The following is a 23,267-nucleotide window of genomic DNA, read 5'->3' on the forward strand; positions in this document are numbered from 1 at the left end:
CTCTATGCACTATGGGGTCACCTAGCTGCTCCTTATTTTAAATGAACTATGTTATTGTCTTCAGGTACGGTAATGTCTACATTAATAGACCCTATCCTCACAACTCCTTGACTTTCCTCCATTTCCTTTGTATATTGGTGCCCTCTTTCATTTTCCCTCATGTCTGTTGCTAATTCATTCATCCACCTGAGTGCTTCACCATTACTGGCAGACTCCTCCAGGGTCCTGAACTCTGGAATTTGCCTCTTTCACAACTGGCTCTCATTTCTGCCTCTCCTTCTCTATTTTATGTCCATAATTGTTCATCCTCTGAATGAAAATCTGATACTCTTGACTATTTTCCTTTATCATGATGCATAATAAATCCTTAAGTATCGTTTAGATTAGTTGTATGTTTTATATGCATCAACACTAATTTCTGTTTATCTGAGCTCATTGTTCTTATAACTTGGTCATCAATCAAAAACTTAAACAAATCAGAGGGAGGGACTATTAAAGTAGGTTATTAAATAAGGAAAAGAGGGAGATTATTGTAAGCAAAATGTAAATGCTAAGTGCACTGGAAAATATAAAATATATATGCTGGCTATATCTAAAATAGAAATATATTTTGCGTGACTTCACCTGTATAATGGGTATCATATTCTTGCCTTCTCAATGGATGGGGGAAGAGGTTGGAGGGAAAGAGAGAATGTGGAACACAAAATTTATTTTAAAAGAATAAAATGTATATGCTAGAATTATTATTAGTAGTAGAATGGTGGGAGGGAATGGGTTAAGGTAAGGGGAACAAGTCAGTTAGCAAACATTTATTGAGCAGTTACCATGTGCTAGATCCTATGCTAAATTCTGAGAATGCAAATACAATAATAATAAATGATCATAACAGCATATAAGTAGCACTTACTATGTATTAATTAAGTACTTTGCAAATATTAAAGATAGTCTCTGTTTTCAAAGGGGAGAATGGGGAAACTCATAAAAGTTCTGTCTTTATTGTTATTGTTGTTCATCCTCTGTTGACTTCAAGCAAGTGATGTCTTGACTTACAAGTGAATAGGATTTAAACGAGGCTAGGCTGTGCAAAGTCTCACTGGAAGCATAGTAGAGAAAGTCTAGAATGCATCTTTCTTAAATGCAGGTTCCATGAGGAGCTATCCAGAGGCTGAGGTCTCAGGGGTAGAGTTTATTTCTAATGTATGAATTCCAAGGCTTAGCATGAGCTTCCAGGCTAAATAGATTTCTGGAGCATGGTAGGGGAAATCCAAAATGCAGTTTAGAGATAAAGGAGGTAGAAAATGAGGTAGAATCTGTGGGAAGAGATGAGACCTGATAAAAGATCTATACTGGGATGAGTTCCAATGCCCAGAAAATAGCAGTAGTTTGTGCAGAGAATAGTGTGATTTCAGAGGCTTCTTCATCCACTTCCCTTCAAAATTCTCTGAACTGATTGACCTGAAATTCAAAGGGCAAAGACTCTGATGCCATAATTAAAGATAAAAATCTAAGTGCTGATTAATTCATCTGAGTAATGCTTCATAATGAATTATAAATCAATCAGTAAGTTTAAGTGTAAGTGTAAATGATTCATATATGAATCTTCCAAGTTCTGAGAGATGTCAAAGAAAATAGAAAGATATTGGGTATCTGATAAAAGGGACAGCACTGAGTAGGGGGAGGAAAGGGCAGGGAAAGAGGGCACCAAGGATGAGAATTTGAGAATTGTAACTATCCCAAATTGAACCTGAAGAAAATTCAATTGAGATGAAAAGTGATGAGAGAGGATATTCAGATTCTGCATGTGGATGAGATCTGATTAGCTGTGGCCCAGAAAGTAATCCAAAATCAATGCAGTGGAAGGGGAGGGAAATGTGTTTGCTCTGAAGATTGTCCCATGGAGGGTAAAAATTCATGAAGGAAGACAGCTTGAAGAAAAGGTCTTCATGCTTGGTGCATCCAGAGCTTGTGAAGATTTCTCTTCCACTGCCAATATAAGCACATTGGGACAAAGTCTCAATTAGCCCATGCTAATCACATCTTTGCCAAGCACACAGATAAATTTTGAGACTTTACGATTTTTGACTAGGTTTGTTCCTGTTTGTTTTCTTTTCAAATTTTTACTGATATCTTATTATATCACCTTCATTTCTTAATAATTCTTTCCCCTTTCCCCTCCCCAGAGAAATATTATTATAACAAAGATCAGAAAAGAAAGAAAAAAAGAAAAAGAAATTTTGCAAAATTCATCAACTTATCATTCAAGATTTATGATATACAAAATGTTCCACTTCCATGCCCCCCCATATTTACAAAGAGAGAAAATTTAACATATTTAACATATTGGTCAACTTACCATCTGGGGAAAGGGATGGGGGGAAGGAGGGGAAAAGTTGGAACAAAAGGTTTTGCAATTGTCAATGCTGAAAAATTACTCATGCATATATATTGTAAATAAAAAGCTATAAAAAAAAAACAGAGGGAAAATTTCTCCTTTCATCTTTATTATCAATCATTATTATTACATAGCATTTGTTTTTCTGTTGTAGGTTTTTCCATTTACATCATTGTAATCACTGTGCATATTATTTTCCTGCTTCTGCCTACTTTATTTTATATAAATACATGTATTCCCTGGTTTTTTTATATTCTTCATATTCAGTGTTTCCTATGGTAGAGTAATATTCCATTACCTTGAGCTTGTATAAAAATCTAGCTGATCGGAGATAAATAAAAGCCATTTGTTTTTTAACACCTCCAACTTGGTAATTAAAAAAGCTTTATTTTCCTAAGATTAATTATCTGTAATATAACTTCTCAAAGCATTGGACTATTGAAGGTAAATTTAGGGACTGACTTGAAGTGGGAAGAGCATTTATTCTTAATGCATTCCAAAGTCACAAATTACAACCTCGATTCTTACTTGGGTGTTGTTAATGTGTTTTTGGTTATTTCCACACAAACCTAGAAAGCAAATATGGATGAATTGGCCTCCTGAAGTTGAAGTAGCTTCATTTCATAGAGAAGTCCCTCAGGAAAAGAAAGGAAAGAAAAATATTCCATGATCATTGATTAAAATTAGTGTTGAAAGAAAGTTGAGTGGGTAAGTGGAAATAAGCCTTTGTAAACTGTATTTGGTGGTATTATGTATGGGAAAGGGAATGAGAAGGGTACCCAGAACCATGGAGGTACAGGTAGTGAGACCAAGAGTAATGACTTAGTTCTTGAAAACAACTGAGAAGGACTATATAGATTATTTCTAGTCTAAGAGCATAAAGGAATTTGACATAGAGACTGAGTTGAATGGGAGAAGATGGAACAAGAGTAGGAACAGCTCTTATAGCAAGACAAAGAATGGTTAGCAGAGCTCTGAAGTCTAGCTTGCCAGAGGCTCGCCACAGTGATTTATCATATGGGGGTACCCACTTAGTTCTCTGAGAAATACTATCTTCCAGCCTGTTGAGTCACTCCGTATGGAATAAATTCAATATAGTGTTCAGGTCAGGTCAAATCAACAAATATTTATTAAGGATCTTTTGTATACTCTATGCCAAGAACTGTACTAAGTACTGGGGATTCAAAGAAAGGCAAAAATAATTCTTTACGAAGCTTACATCCCAATAGAGGATTCCATATGTAAACCTCTATGTGAAAATAAGAAAATATAGGAAAAATTGGAGATAATCTCTTAAGAGGGACCAAAAAAGTCTGAGATTTTAGTTGAAACTTGAAGAAAGCTGGTGAAGACAGGGAGAGAGATCATCTCAGTCATGGGAGACAGTGAATATGCGTGGAATAGGGAGAAAGAATGTCTTGTGGGAGAAACATCAAGGAAGTCTACATTTCTGGATTAAAGAGCATGTGGTAAGAAGACCGCAAAGGTCAGAAAGGGGTTAAGTAAAGACGGCTTAAAAAAATTAGGCAGAGAGTTGAGATATAAATGGATGATCTCTCAGGTCATTTTCAACTCTGAACCCTCTGAAGACAATTTGTTATATATTTTATAGATTAGGACATTGCCAGTGAACTGTGAACAGTGGGAAAGTGAATCAGAATGATTCCTTTCCTAGCTAGCTGAACATTATTATCATTATTGATGATAGCAATAATTCATACCTCTATAGTGTTTTAAAACATTTATTGAAGTATGTAAGGTTTATAATATGTTACTTTCCTGGTGAAATACTTAATGGGAGGTATTATCACTTTATAGGTAAAGACACTGAGATTCAGCTAACTGGCAAAATGAATAGAGCATCAGTCTTGGAGACAAGAAGACGAGTTCAAATATGGCCTCAGACACTTACTAACCCTGGGCAAATCACTTCACCCTGTTTGCCTCAATTTCCTCATCTGTCAAATGAGCTGGAGATGGAAATGGCCAACTACTCTAGTATTTTTGCCAAGAAAACCCCAAATGAAGTCATGAAGAGTCAGACATGACCACAATGAGTAAATAACAACATTACTGAGACTCAGATTGGGACTTGCCTATGATTGTACAACTGGTAAATGATAAGAGTTGAGATTGTAGCCTAGGTCTATTGGATTAAAAGAAAAATACTTGGAGATTTTTTTCCAGTGTGACATTATAGATAGTTGTGTGTAATGGAGGACAGAGTACTGGACCTGCAGTCAGGAAGATATGAATTCAAATCTGGCTTCAGGCATTTACTGTCTGTTTGGTCTTGGGAAAATCATTTAATCTCTGTTGACTCAGTTTCCTCATTTGTTAAGTAAGGATAATAATAGCACCTACATTCTAGGGCAGGGTTGTTGAAAGGATAAAATCAGTTAAGATGTTTTATTAAAGTGTATAGCATGGTACCTGGCATATAGTACGTGTCATGTAGATGCTAGATTAGCAAATATAGGTGTCATATAAACGCTAGCTCTTATTGTTGTTATTATTGTTGTAATAAATTATTATTGTTATTAACAGACAAGAGAAAGGTAATATGATTCAGTGGAAAGGGCCCTGGAATTAATGATTATAATGCAGTTTGCATTGGAATTCTGACTCTGGAAGACACTTATCTTCTTTGTTGCTTGGGGCAAATAACTTTGCTCTTCTGGGCTTTGGTTTCCTCATAAATGTGAAAAATGGCACCATATCCAGAGGAGTTTTAAATTCCCTTCCAGGGCTACCATTCTGTGGTTCTGTGATAACAGTTCATTATAACAAAAGGAAAGATGTGTCAAGGAAAACAGGAAGTGTGTAATCCATTACCAAATGAATGATTCAGGAAGTGACGACTACCATAATTCAGGGAAGTGGAGTGTACCACCAGTTAGAGCCATCTTGAAAGGTTTCATGGAAAAAGGGAGATGCAAACAGATTCTTAAAAAGGGATTGAATTTTGAGAGATGGAGAGAAAGATGGGTGTTCCAAGCTAGGACAATGAGACAAAGCATGGATATAGGAAAATAAAAAATATATACTGGGATCTGTGAGTAGAATAATGTTTTCCTATTGAAGGTATGGGATGGGTGGATTTGGTTCAAGGAGTTACGCTTTGGATATGACCACAGGACCAACTATTTTTGTAGGCCACAGGAAATCACTAGAGTTTTTGTACATAAATAAATCATTATTTAATGATAACCCAGAAGAGATATTCAGAACAAATTTGAGAGGGAATAAATATTTATTGAGATAAAATAAAGAAATAAGACATGAAATAAATACTTACTGAATTAAAATAAAGAAATGAGACATGAATAGACAGGGCATGAAAAAATAAAATCCTGGGATAGGGCAGTGCCCCTGGGAATGGAAGAGAAGGAACAAATGGAGACAAGAAACACCTGGAAGGAAGAATCTTCAGGGCCTAGTGACTAGATGAGGGTAGGGGTCAATGAGGGAGAAATAGAAGTCAAAAGGGACTGACTCATAGCTATGACTGGGACATTTTTGACAGGGACAGAGACACAGAAAAAGAGACAGAGACAGACAGACACACAGAGAGAAACAGAGACACAGAGAGAGACAGAGAGACAGAAACAGAGAGAGAGAAAAAGAGACAAAGACAGATACAGAGACAGACACACAAAGAGAAACACAGATATGCACACCAGAGAGATTTACAGAGACAGAGACAGATTCAGAAACAGAGACACACAGAGAGAGACAGAGAGAAACACACAGAGACAGAGACACACAGAGATTCACAGAGAGACAGAGTTTGTTTATCTCTGTGTGTGTGTGTGTATGTATGTATATCTGTGTGTGATACAGGAGCAATTTTCCCTTTATATCCTCTTGCCTTTAGCAACCTTGGTTCAAACACTCCCCTTTATTTCCTCTCGCTGTTCCCTGAATGAATCATTTGTTTTCTTACCTTTGAGAGTTTGTTCACACAAAAATATTCTCCCAGCCAGGAACACACACTTTCCCCCTGCCTACCTCCATAACTCTACCTCCCCCACAATGTCTCCTTTATCCAGAAATCTCCAGCAAAGACAGCTGCAAGTACACACTATTTATAGCCAGAAGCTGGCTTACTCTGGCAGTCTCAGTCCAGCCACGGTGAGTCAGCCTGTTGGGGGCCTAACCCACCCTGGCAAACTTTTCCACTTGAACTATGGGTTAATTGTATTTCTGTAGAAATGTTACCACTAGGAGTATTTTCCTCACTTCATCCCCTCTTGTGGAAATTTTGGATATTCCAGGCACTAATTTTTTACATTGCCTCTGTATAACTTCATGACTAATCTCAGATTGGGGTCTCTATGTTTTCCCAGAGTGCCTCTTGAATCAGTCATAGAAAAAATTTCCAGGCATGATTTCATAAGAAAACCATTTGCATGTCTAAATCACAAAGGCCCAAATGTCTCATTCCCCTTAGACTTTGAAAGTCCATCAATGCTCCAAGGAACAATCATTTGGTCACTGGGTGTGTTCCCTCTGTTACGCAGTTGATGGTGTTTGAGAGTTTCTGTGGCTGAAAAATTAGTCATCCTCTGACCAACCTGGTGAGAAGAATCTTCAAACTTAACTAGGTCGGTCCTTGGACAGTAGACATACAGTTTGGCAGACCTATACCTCAATCCTTTGGTCTGCCATAAAATGATGAGGAAGCTTTAAGTGGAGACAATAACCAATATAGAAATTGGAGCCCCTAATGTGAATATCTAAATAGAATTTTTTTTCAAATTTTTTAACATATTTTCAGATCATTCATAAGGCTTTTTGAGACTCCCTATTATAACTACAATTCTTGATCCAAAGACCTCCATATTAGAAAAATTGGGTAATTTTGTAGGTAGATTTTTAATAACTTTTATGTATTGAATTCTTAGTTAATGAGAGCTTGTAACTTCAAATCAAATCAACAGATATTGATGTTCCTATTTATCCTGTGTGTAGCACACAGTTTGTGAAGGGTTCTCAAATGAACAAGACAGAGACCGAGGCCTCAAGGAATGGTCGAGTAGAGGAAAGACACAGTGAAGTCTCGAAAACAAGAACAGCAGAAGAAATGTTGCAAGAAATTGTATAACTGGCTGCCAGATAGATGCTACATGTTGTAAATACTCTGAGATAGATGAGATCAGAAAGGCTATATTGGCTAGGTATGGCTAAGGAAGGACTCATGGAATAGGCTTTACATTTGAATTCTCTGTAGAAAATACTTTTTTAAAAAATTATAAATTAACCAGAAAAAAGAAAGAGAAACAAATGCATAAAATATTAAGTAAAATCCAAATATAAATGTATCATTTTATATTTTCACAGAAAAATTTACAAAATAATAACTAATGCCAATTTACTTATGCCCAATCTTCTGTGTTTTTCCTCTAAGTTGTTGTTCTTTAATCATTTTAATTGGGTCTGATTCTTTCTGACCCCATTTGGGGATTTCTAGGCAGAGTTACTGGAGTGGTTTGCCATTTCCTTCTCCAACTCATTTGATAGATGAGGAAACTGAGGCAAAATAAGGTTAAGTGATTTGCTCAGGATCACGTGGCTAAAAAGTATATGAAACCAGATTTGAACTCAGGATGATGAGTCTTCTTGACTTTATCCATGGTACCACTTAGCTGCTCTTTTCCCCAAGTACTTATACATCATTCTCCCCCTCCCCGTTTTCTATATAATCATAATGTGAATATTCTCCTAATTTTGCTCCTGCATCCCTTAATATAAGGCTTTTCACTCTTTGTAGTTTTCATTCTTTAATAAGACAGTAATAATAATAACTATTCCATTAAAAGCTTTAAGACTTTACAAGGTCTTACATTTGGATGCATTCCTTCATTTATTATTTACGACATCTTTAGAGAGGTACTACAATCATTGTTACTTTCATTTTATATGAAAGACACTGAGACTCAATGAAGCTGAACATCTCATTCACTTGAAGATGTTTCAGAAGCAGGATTCGAGCTACATCTAGGCTGACTCCAAATTTGGTGCTTTTTGATCCATTGGGCTATTTCTTATAACTTTTCTTAGTAAACATTTCATCTTTCCCCACAAACTCTTTCAGCCATTCCCCAATCATCAGACATAAAAGAGATTTTTTCAAAAGTATTAAATCAGTCATGAATATTTGTTCATCTAAGTAAAGGCCTAGCAGTAGAACTGTTAGGCCAAAGGTATGATTAATTATGTAATGTATACCCTGCATGTCACCAGCTTAACCTCCAAAAAGCATGTACCACTTTATAGCTTCAACAACAATATTAAAATGGGTGTCATTTCTTAGGTAATCAGAAACACCCACTTATATTCCTACCAACATCAAGCCTTGCCATTTTGTCATGTTTCTTTTAGTTGGAAAGCGACTTCAAGGTTGTCTTAATTGGGCATTTGTCTGATTTTTACAGTCTAATTAGTACCTTGCCCAGTTTAAATCCCACAATGCGGATGCAGACTGGGTCTCCTGTCTCAATGCCTGACTTAATTCCCACTCTCTTCATCTTCCTTAAATGGAAGTTTGCCCAAGCAGACAACGTAAACACTGTGGCAAGGGGAGGTAGGAGGAAATCTTTTGGAAATTGCCAAAGGATCCACTACTAAACATATTCCCAGGTGATCATTCAAACTTTCATTTCTCCTGAACTAATTATTCTCTTCCACACATTACTAATCATACAGTCCAGCATTAATGGCAGTCATAATAACTGACATTTTGGCTTTAAACATCTCCATTCCTTCAACTGTGCATCACACAGTGTTGCTTCAAGGGTACTCTCGATTCTGTTTGTAATCTTTTAAATGTTTTGCAGTTCTCAGTGGCAAGTGGCAAGGTAATCAGTTAACAAGCAATGATCAAATCCTACCATGTGTCTAGGCCCTGCATTACCGTGTGCTGAGGATACAAAGGCTTTGAGGAGTAATTTATAATTTAGCAAGAAGAGTTAGCATGGGCATATATAATCATATGTGTGTATATGTATTTTATGTACATATATATACACATATGACATATTTAATCTCTCTATATATAGATATAGATATGCCTTTGTTCTTAACTGAAACGTATGTAAGTAGTAATATCTGAAACCTCAGCATATATCTTAGGGTTTAGGTGTTAGATTTCTTTCTTAAGGACATGCCTTCTTAGTTTTGTTTGTACAAAAACTTTTTAACTTAATATAATCAAAATTATCTATTTTGTGATCAATAATGATTTCCAGTTTTTCTTTTGTCACAAACTCCTTTCTCCTCCACAAGTCTGAGAGATAAACTATCTTATGTTATCTAAATTTATTTATAATGTCATTCTTTATGTCTAGATCATGCACCCATTGCAATATTATCTTGGTATATGGTGTTAAGTGTGGGTCAGTGCCTAGTTTCTGCCATACTAGTTTCCAATTTTCCCAGTAGTTTTTGTCAAATACTGAGTTCTTATCTCCAAAACTGGGGTCTTTGTGTTTGTCAAATTTTAGATTACTATAATCATTGACAATTTTGAAGGACCATGTCTTGAACCCCCATCACTTTGGCTTTCATTGATTGGCCAACAATAGGTCCCAGGCCAAGCTGGATTTGTTCATACTGAGTGAATGAAAATAGCACTTGTTTCTGTTTTGGCCAGAAGTCCCTTCCAGATTGATTTTTTTACTAGATAAAAGAAACCATTCTCTGCCTCATTTCTTATTTAGCCTTACTCACAAATGAATGAATATTACCTCAGTCAAACTGAATCTGAGCTTAAAAGGCCAAGGTCTCCCACTACATCCAGGGCCATCTCCAATCATCCTTATCTGTATCTTTCCATTGAACTTAGATGACACTGGAAGAAAAAGTGAAGCTGGTGACTTTGCATAGCCCATCCTCACCTAAACCCAACTTACTTGTATGTCATGGTCTTCTTCGAAAACAAAGGACAAAGAACAACAACAATGATCATGCATATGCCTGTCTTAATGTTCATGTATACATACACACATATATACAAATTTAGGGATAAAAAGATATATTTATTGGAGATTAAATATGATGGAGGAGGCACTGGCAGATAGAAAGATAGATAGATAGATAGATAGATAGATGGATAGATAGATGGATGGATAGATGGATAGATAGATAGATAGATAGATAGATAGATAGATAGATAGATAGATAGATAGATGGATAGATAGATGGATAGATAGATAGATAGATAGATAGATGGATAGATGATGGATGGATAGATAGATGGATGGATAGATAGATAGATAGATGGATAGATAGATAGATAGATAGATGGATGGATGGATAGATAGATAGATAGATAGATAGATGGATAGATAGATGGATAGATAGATAGATAGATAGATAGATAGATAGATAGATGATAGATGGATAGATAGATGGATGGATAGATAGATAGATAGATGGATAGATGGATAGATAGATAGATAGATATATGGATAGATAGATAGATAGATAGATAGATAGATAGATAGATAGATAAATAGATAGATAGATGGATAGATAGACAGATAGATGACTAGATAAGTAAGTAGATAGATGAGAGGGAGAAGAAAGAAGAGGGGAAAAAAGAGAAAGAAAATATTAAGTACCAGTCACTGTGCTAAGTATGGGGCATATAAATACAAATAAGAGAAATCGCTGTCCTCAAGGATCTTACATTCTCATGAAAAAAGAAAACATTTTAAGGAAAGATAGCAAGGTGGCAAGGTAAGGTGGGGAATGAGAATTAGAAAGAAAGTCCAGAAAGATATTGATTTATGAGTGAAGTAACATGTAGTACTTATTCAATAAGCAGGAGAGCAAACTTCAGGACAGAATCATTTTAGAGCAGGAGGCTACTGTTAAGGAGGTGGAGAAGATGTCTGGAGATGGGTTGAGTCAGGAATGAAGTGGATGAGGCTGGGGCTTCTCCTGAAATAGTAGCCCAGCTAGGAGTTGGGTGTGTGTGGGGGGGTGGGAGCATTTGAACAGTCCTGAAAAAAGCAAGAATTCTGAGGTGGGAGAGATGAGCATGGAGTACATTTCAGCTATGGAAGATAGCCAACAGAAAGGTCTGGAGACAGAAGATTGTGAGAAACACATAGAAGATGAGTTTGGCTGTACCTTGGTTTATGAGAAGGGGAGTAAAAGATGTATAATAAGGCTGGAAAAATAAGATGGAATCAAATTATAAAGAGCTTTAAATAAATGCCAAACAGAGGAGCATATATTTGATTCTAGATATAATATGGATATACTGGAGTTTACTGAAAAGGGTCCTAACATAGTCAGGCTTGAGCTTTAGGAAAATCACTCTGGCTCCTATAGGGATGGAATAGCATGAAGAGAGATGAGTTAAGGAGACCAATTAGGAGGCTATTTTAAGAGTCCAGGCAACAGGTGATAAAGGCCTAGATTATAGTCATGGCTATGTAGGTGGAGAGAGGGGGGTAGATGTGAGGGATACTGTGGAGATGGAAATAAGACTTGGCAATAGACCAGGTATGTGGGGTAAGGGTGAGGAATCAAGAATGATACTTTGAAACCTGGGTGACTTAGAATTGTGTTGTTTCAATAGAAATAAAGAAGTTTCAGAAAAGAGGTGGATTTGGGAGAAAGATAATGAGTATAGTTTGAAAAGCCTATTGGTCTTTAATTTGAAATGCCCAATAGGAATTAGTTTGAGAGACACACTGGGTTGGATATATAGATCTGGAAGTTGTTGAATGAGTAAATGAATTAAAATCATATACTAGACACAGTGTTGAATGCTGGAAATGCAGCCCTCAAAGAGCTTCTAGTTGGGGAAACCAATAGATGCAGGGAAGGATGATCTGAGGAGATATTTTAGTGTGAGATGTAACAGACCATGTTCTTTCCAGAAATGGCAGTAGTGATTCAAGTACTGTTCCTAGAGCAAGATTTAGTAGAGGGGAAGGATTATTGAATGGGAATGGAACTGTAATGCAATGGTTTGACATCAGTTGGGTCTGTGAATTCTCACCAGTCAAGAGCCCTAGAGCACAGCAGTATGACAGGAAGATGTCCAGAGTGCATTGAGGTCATATGATCATAGATTTAGAACTAAAAGAGATCTCGCATCTAAAACTCTCATTTTACAGATGAGGAAACTGAGCAAAAAAGATGTTAAATGAATTGCCTAGCTGTCTCACAGCTATTTGAGGAAGTATTTCAACAAACCCAGTGCTCTAACTACTGTGCCACCTAGATGCCTGAGATGATAATTAAATCCAAAGCTGTCAAAATCACCAGAACAGAGAATATAGAAAGGAAAGACTAGATGTACCCACAGTTAGGTAACATGATATGGATAATGAGCTAGCCAAGTCTAAGAAGGAGTGATCACACAAGTAGCAGGAGAACCAGATCACAAATACCCAGAGAAGAGGGAGTAATCAGAAAGAAAAGGTGGTCAACAATGTCAGATGCAGAGAGGTCAAGAAAAAGCAAGATCCAGAAAAGGTCTTTAGAATTAAAGAGCTTATTGATAACACAGGAGATAACGATTCCACTGAATGATAAGATTGGAAGCCAACTTGCAAAGGGTTAAGAAGTGAATGAGAAAAAGAGGTGAGACATTGAATGCAGACAGTATGAATAGGAATTTGGCTGAAAAAGGAAACTATAGCTTGGAAGGATGACAAAGTCTAGAAAGAGTTATAATTTTATTTTTAAGATGGAGGAGACTTGAATATGTTTGTAGGAAGCAGGGAAGAAATTAGTAGAAAGACATTGAAGATAAGAAAGAAAAATGGTCGAAGTGGTGCAAATTTGCTAGAGAACATGAGATGGGATGAGATCATGGGCATGTGCTATACAGGTTGGTCCTGGAAGGGAAAAAGAACCACCTCCTCATCAGGAACCAGATAAAAGAGGAGAGATTGGGGGATAGTACCAAGGACTTGTGAGATATTAGAGAAAAGGAGAAAAAAGAGCTTAAAGTTTGTGGCTTGTTTTCTCAGGAAGTCCATCGGTCAATATTAGTTGCCTGCCACGCTATCTGGGAGTATGAGAAGAGTTATCCAGTGGGAAGATAGGGGAAAGAAATGATGTCAGAGACTTGAGAGAAGAGAAGGCTTGGAACATGCTAAGTGGAGATTCTCTGTCTCTCTATCTGTCTCTGCCTCTCTCTCTCTCTCTCTCTCTCTCTCTGTTTCTCTCTCTCTCTCTCTCTCTGTTTCTCTCTCTCTCTCTGTTTCTCTCTCTCTTCTCTCTCTCTGTTTCTCTCTCTCTTCTCTCTCCTCTCTCTCTCTCTTCTCTCTCTCTCTGTTTCTCTCTCTCTCTCCTCTCTCTCTCTGTTTCTCTCTCTCTCTCCTCTCTCTCTTTCTCTCTCTCTCTATATGTATGTATGTATGTATATTTACATATACATATATAGATATGTATAGATATAAATAGTTATAGATGTAGTTATTTCTCTACATATAGATACATATGTATAAATGAGAAGAAAGAGAAGTGACAGAGATAGTCAAAGAGGCACAGAGAGAGAGGAGAGAGAGAAGAGAGACAGAGACAAAGAGAAGAGAGAGAGAGACAGAGACAAAGACAGAGATAGAGACACGAGAGAAAGAGAAGAGACAGAGAGAGAGAGAGAGAGAGAGAGAGAGAGAGACAGAGAGACAGAGAGACAGAGAGACAGAGAGACAGAGAGACAGAGAGACAGAGGGGGGGGGAATTGAGGGAGGGAAGGAAGTAGGGAGAAAGGGAGAGATTTATTTATTTATATTTAACTAGGCAAAAGGAGGCCATTCTTCCACTCATTGCTCACCTAACCTGAATCACTGAATGAGTATTGCCCCAGTCGAACTTAGACCTGGGAAAGACCTTTTTAAAAAGGCCAGGTCTCCCGTTGCACCTAGGGCGGACTCCAGTCATCCAGATCTGTATCTTGCCCCAGAATCCAGATGACTGGAGGAGCGAGTGAGGTGATGGGGCAGCCCTCCCTCACTTCAATCTAACTCACTTGCATGTTACGGAGTCACCTCCCTGATGTCATGGTCCTCTTGAAGAACGAAGGACAGACCACAGCAGAGTCATAACTTCCTGTATCCTTGATACTGTGTTCCATAAACAGTTCACACAACTCCAAATCCTAGGAATTCTTCTGTCCCAACTCCACCTGTTTCTGGAGTTCAAGCTTGCTTCCTTCAGGGTCCTTGGAATTAAGTCTCCAGTTCTGTGTAGGTCTGGTCCAGTTGTTGCTGAAGTACCACAGTTGGGCCCTCCTACTGGGACCTCTGGGATTGTAAGGGAGAAGATTTGTTCTGTCAGTGAAGGGCACACAGCAGTTAATAAATGTTTATGGCACTGATTTTTATTTGATTAACTGCAGAGTAAAACACAGCTTTTAGATTTTTCCCCCTTTCTCCCCCTTTCCCTAGGATTATAGGCTGAAAACAGAGGCTGGAGATTTTTATAAAATCATTCATTATGTTACTTTATTTTTGGTCGAGCCCCTTGGATTTTCCACATGTTGTCCTGAGGTATAACACCCCAAGCTACAGGCTCAAATGGGCAGAGTTCATTCTTTGGGGAGTAGCCTCTGCCTAAATCCCATCTTTTAACCTCATTCCCCATCTCCTTCCCCATTCCTTACCAACCCACAGTTGTTTCCATGATCTCAGAATAGAATCCATGTTAAAATCTCTACAAATGTGAATTAAAAGGTCCCCACCCTTGACTAGGCTAGCTACTTCATCTCTGGGCCTCCCAGGAGCTTCTGGTAGAAATTACAGAAGGTTTAAGCTTAATAGAAGGGGAAACTTCCTAAAAATTGGAGCTATCCAAGCCAGGATGGGTTGCTTCGGGAGACAGACATCCCTGGAGGTCTTTAAGCAAAGAATGGATGGTTACTTGTTGGAAATGGTCTAGAAGGGATTCTTCTAGTATATAAGGGTTAGACTAGATGATTCCTAAGGGCCTCTCTAACTCTGACTCAGAGTAGCCTTGGTTCTGCAGGTTCTCTCTTACTAAAGTGTAAATAACCCATCTTTATTTTGATTTTTTGTGTCTCTAACACTTGAAACAGTTCTTATACATAGTAGGCAACTCATGGGTCCCTGGAGTACTTGTTCTATTTGGACTGTGGTAGCATGGGAAAATTGTGGCTATTAACTTTTTACTTCTTTAAGACTATGTTTTTTTTTTCTTTACAAATTGGATTTATAAATATAACTTTGATTCCAGAAGCTCTGATATCTTGAAGGGCTCATTCCTTTATTTTGAGGGATTTCCCAACTCTGACCTCACCAAGAAAATTTAGGGAAAACACACTTTGGCACTCTACTGTGTACCAATTTTCCTTCTCAAAAGCATGAAAATATAAAATAATAAATGAAAATCTCATTGAAAGACAGCAAAGCAGAATTCTTAGAAAGTAATTACATTCTCCATTGAGCAACCTTTCTCCAAAGATTTATGTCAGATTTCTTTTAATTACAATAATGGCCGGCAGGTTCTTCTCTTGCTGTTCCCAACAGGTGTAGCTCCTTCCCTAGTTACTTCACCAACGTCAGCCACATCTTGAGCTTTCAGTGGTGGCTTCTCTTGCAGTTCCATCTAGCTCCCACAAGGAGGTATCAGAGGTTGCTCTTCAGAAGAGGGTCCTCCTATAGATCTCAATGGCTCCCTATGGTTAACAGCAGACATTGCTATCAGTCAAGACAATGGATTTTCTCTGCATTATTTCAACATTGGGGAAATGCCAGACCAGAGACCTCCTCTTACTAAAGCTAGTTTTCTTTGTCCTACTACAATCACCACACTACTACAACAACTACCTCAAAGAATACTATAAGTATTAGTAAGGGGGCAGCTAGGTGGCGCAGTGGATAGAGCACCAGCCCTCAATTCAGGAGGACCCGAGTTCAAATCTGGTCTCAGACACTTGTGTGACCCTGGGCAAGTCACTTACCCCCAGCCTCAAAAAAAAAAAAAAAAAAAGAAAGAAAGAAAGACGTACTAGTAATAATACTAGTACTAATATTACCCATTAGTAGTAGTAGGGCTACTACTAGCATGAATATTGCTACCACTAGTACTATGAATATTAGTGTGCTGCTACTACTACTACCAGTACGATTACTAAAAATACCAGTACTAATACTACCAGCATTCCTTCTCCTCTTCCTCTTCCTACTTGTACTATGAACATTGTGTACAACTACTACTAGTAATATAGCTATTATTACTACTACCATCACCACCACTGCTGTGGCTTCTGCTGCTCCTGCCGCTACAGCTGCTGCCTACCCTAGTTTTGCAAAAAGCTTACTAACTAGGGGAAAAAACTTGCCAACAGGGAAGCTACCAGCCTTAATCTGCTTCAGTGACCCACTCTTGATGTAGCTGGGATGACTGAAAATCTAACTATACTTTCCCCCACTTAACACTCAGAAGAGTTGTTCTCTACCCAAGAGAACCGACCCTTATTTTCCAAAGCACCCCAATATCTCCTTAAGTAAGTCCAAAAGAATATTTTCTGTAGTATTTAAAGTCTTTTAAAAAATCTGGCTCCAAATTTCCCCCCAACATACGTACATATTACTTTCATTCACAAACTCTGTTCCATTCAAAGTGGCCTAGTGATTGGTCCATGGGCCTTTGCACATATATACACATATATAGAAATATATGTATATATGCAGTATATATATATACATATGCATATGTATATATATATGATATTGTATCTAGGATATACTGTAACACATTTAGCATGTATGAACTGCTTGCCATCTAGGGGAGGAGGTGGAAGAAAGGAAGTACAAGGAATAATATAAAAAATTACCCATGCATATGTACTGTCAAAAAAATTATAATTATAAAAAAAAATTTTTAAATTTAAAAATATATATGTGTGTGTGTGTGTGTGTGTGTGTGCGCACACACACACACACTTAACCTGTTTACATGTTGTATCCTATCTATTTTTCCTCCCACCAAGCTCCTGTAGAACATAAGCTCCTTAAGGACATTTCCATTTTGTTTTTGTATCATCAGCGTCCCTCACAGGGTTGTTCGATCCTTTTCAGTTGTGTCTGAGTCTCTATGACGCCATTTAGGGTTTTCTTGATAAAGACACTGGAATTGTTTGCTATTTCCTTCTCCAGCTCATTTTACAGATGGAGAAACTGAGGCAGACAGGATTTAGTAACTTGCCCAGGGTCACACCACTGGGAAGTATCTGAGGCTACAATTGAACTTAGGACTTCCTGAGCCTGGTGCTCTATTCACTGCATCATGCTTTGTGTATAATAAAAATGTATGATTGCTTATTGAATTTCATGGATTTGACTGGGGAAAGAGGGGGAAAAACTTCCATTTTAATAGGGTGAATAAGTTAATGTGTTACGGGTCAATCTTTCCTTTGAATAGCAGCCTTGCAGCAAATTAAATCCTTCTGGTTTGGGAACCTTGCACTGGAAAGAAAGCTGAACTTGGAAGTTAGAGGAGCTGAGTTCAAATTCTATTTTTCCCACTTACTACCCATGTGACCATGGGCAATTCATTTAGCCTCTCTGGGTTTCAGTTTCCTCATTTGTATATGAAGGGGTTTGACCTAAATAAGCTCCAAAGTCCCTTCCCATTCTATATTCATGATCCTATTCTAAACATGATTCTAAACAGGACTAAATATCCTAAATAAAGCTTGACATGTGCCAGTCTGCTGTTGTTGCTGGTGGCAAGAACTAATAGAAGTCCAACTCTGAGCCTTTTCTCTCTGTGCAGCCCACGTGAGAGCCACCCCCAGTATTACTTTCAGCACCACCATCTATTTTTGGTGACTAGGGAAGTGGTTGTTTACTTTTTGGGAGGTGTTTCTGTTTTATATAGTTCATAGGCATCTAATATGATACCTTATTATTCTGGGATTGGGGGTGGTTGGTGTCTGTTTCTGAAGAGAGGGAACGGGTGGGACCATCTGAATCCCTACTAGGCTTAGCCATGTGACAAATATGTCTAATGCAGGACTTATTTTTTGGACTGATGTAATGATTCCTTTGTTGTCTCTCCTAGCATCGGTCCTGTTAGTTCAAGAAGATAAAATCCTTAGGAACAGTTCCTGGCATTTGGCTGGGAAAGTGGGAACTTGCTGTATTTCTTGAATATTTTAAACATGGCTGAGATTTCAAGGATTAGACAGAGATTTTAGAAGGTTTAATGGAAGGGAGAGAGGATTGAGTTAATCAATAATCTTGGCTCTGTCCTTAATTTACTGTGTGCCCCTGAAGAGGTAATTTTACCTAAGCACCAGAGTTTGGCTATGCTGGTCATGTGAATGATAAAGTTCCCTCCCCCCCCAATGATACATCTTCCCCTCTCCTAGGACAAATCTGGGGTTCTGTTGCAAGTAAGATGCTGGAGATCTCTTTTGCAATTGCTACTAGTTAAGGATTATCCAAATCATAGAAACTGTCATGGGGGACAGAAGGCTCAGTAGTGTCAGCTATTGAAGAGAGGTATAGAAGTAGGAGAACTTAGAAAGAAACATGATATCTCTAATCCCTACATCATGGTGCCTGTCACAGAGCTCAAATAAAAGAGTATACACAGAGCACTTTGATGTGCTTTAAATTCTTTATAAATGTCGATTATTATTCTATTACGAGAGTGAGAAAGAACAATATGGTGGCTGAGTTGAATATGATTCATCAAATATAGTTGTTATTTTTAAAACTGACATCTATCAAGGGGTGGTGACACTTAACAGCTGGGCAGCAATCCAGCTATTATCACCATTGGTCATTATTAGGAGCTATTTCCAGTCTAGAGCTCCATAATTTAAAGGAGATGGAAAGATGAAATTAGGGAGGGAGCAAGAGAGAGCCACAAATGATTGCAAAAAAAGTATATGGGGGATTGGGCACATATTTTATTTATTTATTTTGATTTCTTTTTTTTTTTTTACTAAAGCTTTTTATTTTCAAAACATATGCATGGATAATTTTTCAACATTAACCCTTGTAAAACCTTGTGTTCCAATTTCTCCCTCTTCTTTCCACCTCCTCCCTAATAGCATGTAATCCAATATATGTTAAACATGATATAAATTTATGTCCTATCCAATATATATATATATATATATATATATATATATATATATATATATATATATACATACATACATATTTATACAATTATCTTGCTGCACAAGAAAAATCAGATCAAAAAAAAGAGAAAGAAAATAAATTGCAAACAAACAACAAAAAGATGAAAATGTATTGTGATCCATATTCAGTTCCCACCATTCTCCCTCTGACTGTAGATGACTCTCTTCATCACAAGATCATTGGAACCGTGGGCACATATTTTAGACAATATTTTGTGGAGAAGGATAAATTGTATTTGTTCAAAAATTTCAAAGGGTCCTTAATGCTTAGGAAAAAATTCAAATTTTTCATCCTGGCATTCAAGGCTATCTATAGAAGGAATACATCTTACCTGCCTAATTTTATCTCACCTTACCTGGCAACTTCCACTTCAGCAATGTCAATCTTCTCTTTCCAAAACATGTCTCTTTTTCTATTCAAAAACTTTCACAGGCTCCTTTTTGCCTCTTCTTGGCATTTAAGGCTCTCTGTATTCTGACACATGCAGGTCTACACCATGAATGAATGAATTGGATTAATTAAGCATTTTTTATGTGCCAAGATGCCTCTCTGGAGCCCTATGAGCATGGGGTGGGTGTTTCTTACTGCATAGTTTCAATGTCTGTTAATGAAGGAAATACCTTCTTGCCACAGATGCAAATACAGCAATAGCCAAAGCTAGGATCGGCTTAAGTCACTTTGAAGACACCTGGTTATGCAACTAATAGAAAATGGCTTATCCCATCCACACAGCTGGAAGAACACAGACTGTTCATGCATGCGGTCGTTCTCATGATTCTCCCAGAAGCACTTTCCTTCCAACCTGTCACATGGAGAGATACAATCTCAGGTGGTCTTGGAAAGCACCAGACTCACATTATTCAAGCAAAGTCCAACTCAAGAACTACTGCCTCCAGAAAGCCTTCCCTGATGACTCCTGAATGCTCCTCTCCAAGGCACTGGAGCAATGCCAGCCTCTTTCATTCGCATTCTGCACTTAGAAGCTATACCACTTATTTTGGTTCTTATTAGCACCAGATGAGCTAGAGCTTAAAGAGACAACAGAGGTTGTCTACCTCTCATTATACAAAAAAGGGAACTGAGGACCCAGGAGCTATAAGCCGACGTTCCCCAGATCATACCAATAATAAGTGCAGAACCAAGGTTCCATATCACCTGTATAACTTAAATTTAAAGGTAATTTAAAACACTTCAGTGTGGCCCTTTTCTATTATTCTAATCTTTTAAACATTATTCTGGCCCTCAAATTGTTCAGTGAGAGAAAAAAATATAATAAAAGCTTTAATGATAAAAGATTTCTTCCTCCTCTTGAACCCTTTTCCCCACGTCAAGCTGCTGTATTTGGCGTCTCCAGTGGGCTAGTCTTTCAGTCACCTTCATTGTTCCTTGTGATGTGCAGTAAATAATACTTCCTGCTTATGTCGCAGCTGTCCTTCGAAGCTCTTAAGCTGCACTATCTGGAGCTGAGATTGTGGCTTCATTTGACAGGTGAGGGAGCTAAAACATGGTGCCAGGGTGGGTGGGGCTGCCCAAGGGAGAAGCTGGCTGAAAGCTCTGCTCTCTGGCTCTTCGCTCCACGTGCCGTTATTTTATTTCATGTTGTTTTCTTTCCTTTCCCCAGAGATGATCACTTGGCCGTCTCCTTTGTAAGTGTGTGTAAAGTGCAGATTTTTTTCTTAAAGTCTGTAAGATGTAACTGAAATAGGAAAAACAAGTCCTCCCTTTAGAATACAAAGAAAAAAGCATTGGCTTTGGAGAACAGTATTAGAATCAAAAACTTAAAGCTAGAGAGAAACATAGAGATATTTTGTCTAGGCTCCCCATCCCTATTTTCCAAATAATAGGATCATAGATTTAAAGTTAGAACCAATTAATATGTATTTATTATTCACTTTACTATGTTCCAGGCAACCTGGTAGCTGTTGGGCTTATAAATATAAATGAATCCTCACTTACTTTGTTGTTATTTTTCAACTGTGATCTTATTTGGGATTTTTTTGGCAAAGATACTGGAGTCATTCTCCATTTCCTTTTTCAACTAATTCTATAGGTGAGGAACAGACATTCAGGGTGAAGTAATTTGCCCAGCTCACACAGCTATTATATGTCAGCTTGGAACTCAGGAAGTGCCGGACTCCAGACCTGGTGCTCCATGTACTGTGTCACCTCATTTTACAGATTAGGAAACTGAGGCTGAGGGAAGTGCAAGAGGTGGGGGTAGGGGTGGGGTCATGCACTACTCAGTGACAGAGTGAAGGATTGAATGCAGACTTCCTCCCCCCAAATTCAGTTATCTTTCTGCCTCTCCCAGAGTCAGCTGGAGTTCAAATATCAACTCTGCTACTTACTATTGTGTGACCTTGAAGCTAATTAATAACTGTCTTTCTGGGTATTTTCACCATTTATAAAATGAAGTGTTTTACTATGTAGAAGCTTCCTAGAATCCCTTCTATTTCTCCCTAGATATGGAGGATATCTATATGATAGATGAGGAAAGCTCACCAAAGAGCTGCCTCTGTGTGTGTGTGTGTGTGTGTGACACATATTGATTGGGTTGACGAAAGGCAATGTAGTAACAGAAGGAAATTGGAGTCCCTTCTGGATAATGAGCCGTAAGAGATTCATGACACAGAAAGTGGGCATTTGGCACATGGCCCATAGTTAGCAGCTCTCCTGCCCTGCTGCCTTCTTTTTTCCCTCTGGTCACCCCTCTTTGGTTTTTCTCCTCTCACTTCTTGCACCCCTTCTCTTGATGTCTCCCCTCTCTCCTTCCCACCCCAATTTTTCCCATTTCCTGGAAGCTTCTGGGGTCCAGTCCCTCTTCTCTTCAGAGAACTGTTTAATTGCTTGTGGTCCAGCCAGCAAGGCTCTGGGAGGGTGACAGTCCGATTCCTTGCCCGGTATCAGATATCACCACTTGTGTCTGAGTTCATGCAGCATGTACCCCTGTCAGGGATTCCACAAATATCTCCCCGAGGTAAAAAAGGAAAGCAGGCTGAACTCTGGCACCCAGTGTGAGCTGCTAAATCCCAAGCAAGGCTCTAGAGAAAGCAGGCTGCTTGGGAGCATGTGTCCATAAAGCCCTCACCCCTCTTGCCGGCAAAGACCACCCCCCTTGCCGGCCAGCCTGTCTCCTTCTGTAACTTCCCATCTGGCTTGATTTATGCCCCTCTGTTGCTTTGACATGTTCCTCGGGTGAGCGGGGGGATTGGTGATGCTCCGCCACATGGGTTGCCCACCATGTCTAATGGATATCGTACTCTGTCCCAGCACCTCAATGACCTGAAGAAGGAGAACTTCAGTCTCAAGCTGCGCATCTACTTCCTGGAGGAGCGCATGCAGCAGAAGTATGAGGCCAGCCAGGAAGATGTCTACAAGAGGGTGAGTGAGACACGCCTGGACCTTTCCTTTGGAGGAGAGGGGTCCTGAGCTGGGCTGTGCATGAGCCACGGAAGCAGTTTGAGTGCACTTTTCTGTCTTGGGTGAGCTCAGTTTGTTCTGTTGGGATCTGGAAAGAGAGAGAGAGAAGAAAAGAGAAGAGAAGAGAAGAGAGAGAGAGAGAGAGAGAGAGAGAGAGAGAGAGAGAGAGAGAGAGAGAGAGAGAGAGAGAGAGAGAGAGAAGTTTATGGTGAAAATAAAAAAGTGTGGAAGTGATTATATAACTAAACACCTTATAATTTGCAGTTAGCAGCTTAGGTGTTTTTGGTATATGGGTTGCTCCTGCC

General features: G+C 38.5%; 1 protein-coding gene across 1 annotated transcript in view; it reads left to right on the plus strand.

The window, feature by feature from the left end:
* Positions 1–23,267, plus strand: part of PDE4DIP (phosphodiesterase 4D interacting protein) — a 233,670-nt gene that overhangs the window by 43,986 nt on the left and 166,417 nt on the right. The window contains exon 4 of the mRNA XM_074263257.1: positions 22,813–22,923. Within this exon, the coding sequence (XP_074119358.1) occupies positions 22,813–22,923 (111 nt within the window). The remainder of the gene's footprint in view (positions 1–22,812; positions 22,924–23,267) is intronic.

The sequence above is a fragment of the Sminthopsis crassicaudata genome, chromosome 4 (assembly GCF_048593235.1).
Source record: "Sminthopsis crassicaudata isolate SCR6 chromosome 4, ASM4859323v1, whole genome shotgun sequence".
Taxonomy (NCBI): domain Eukaryota; kingdom Metazoa; phylum Chordata; class Mammalia; order Dasyuromorphia; family Dasyuridae; genus Sminthopsis; species Sminthopsis crassicaudata.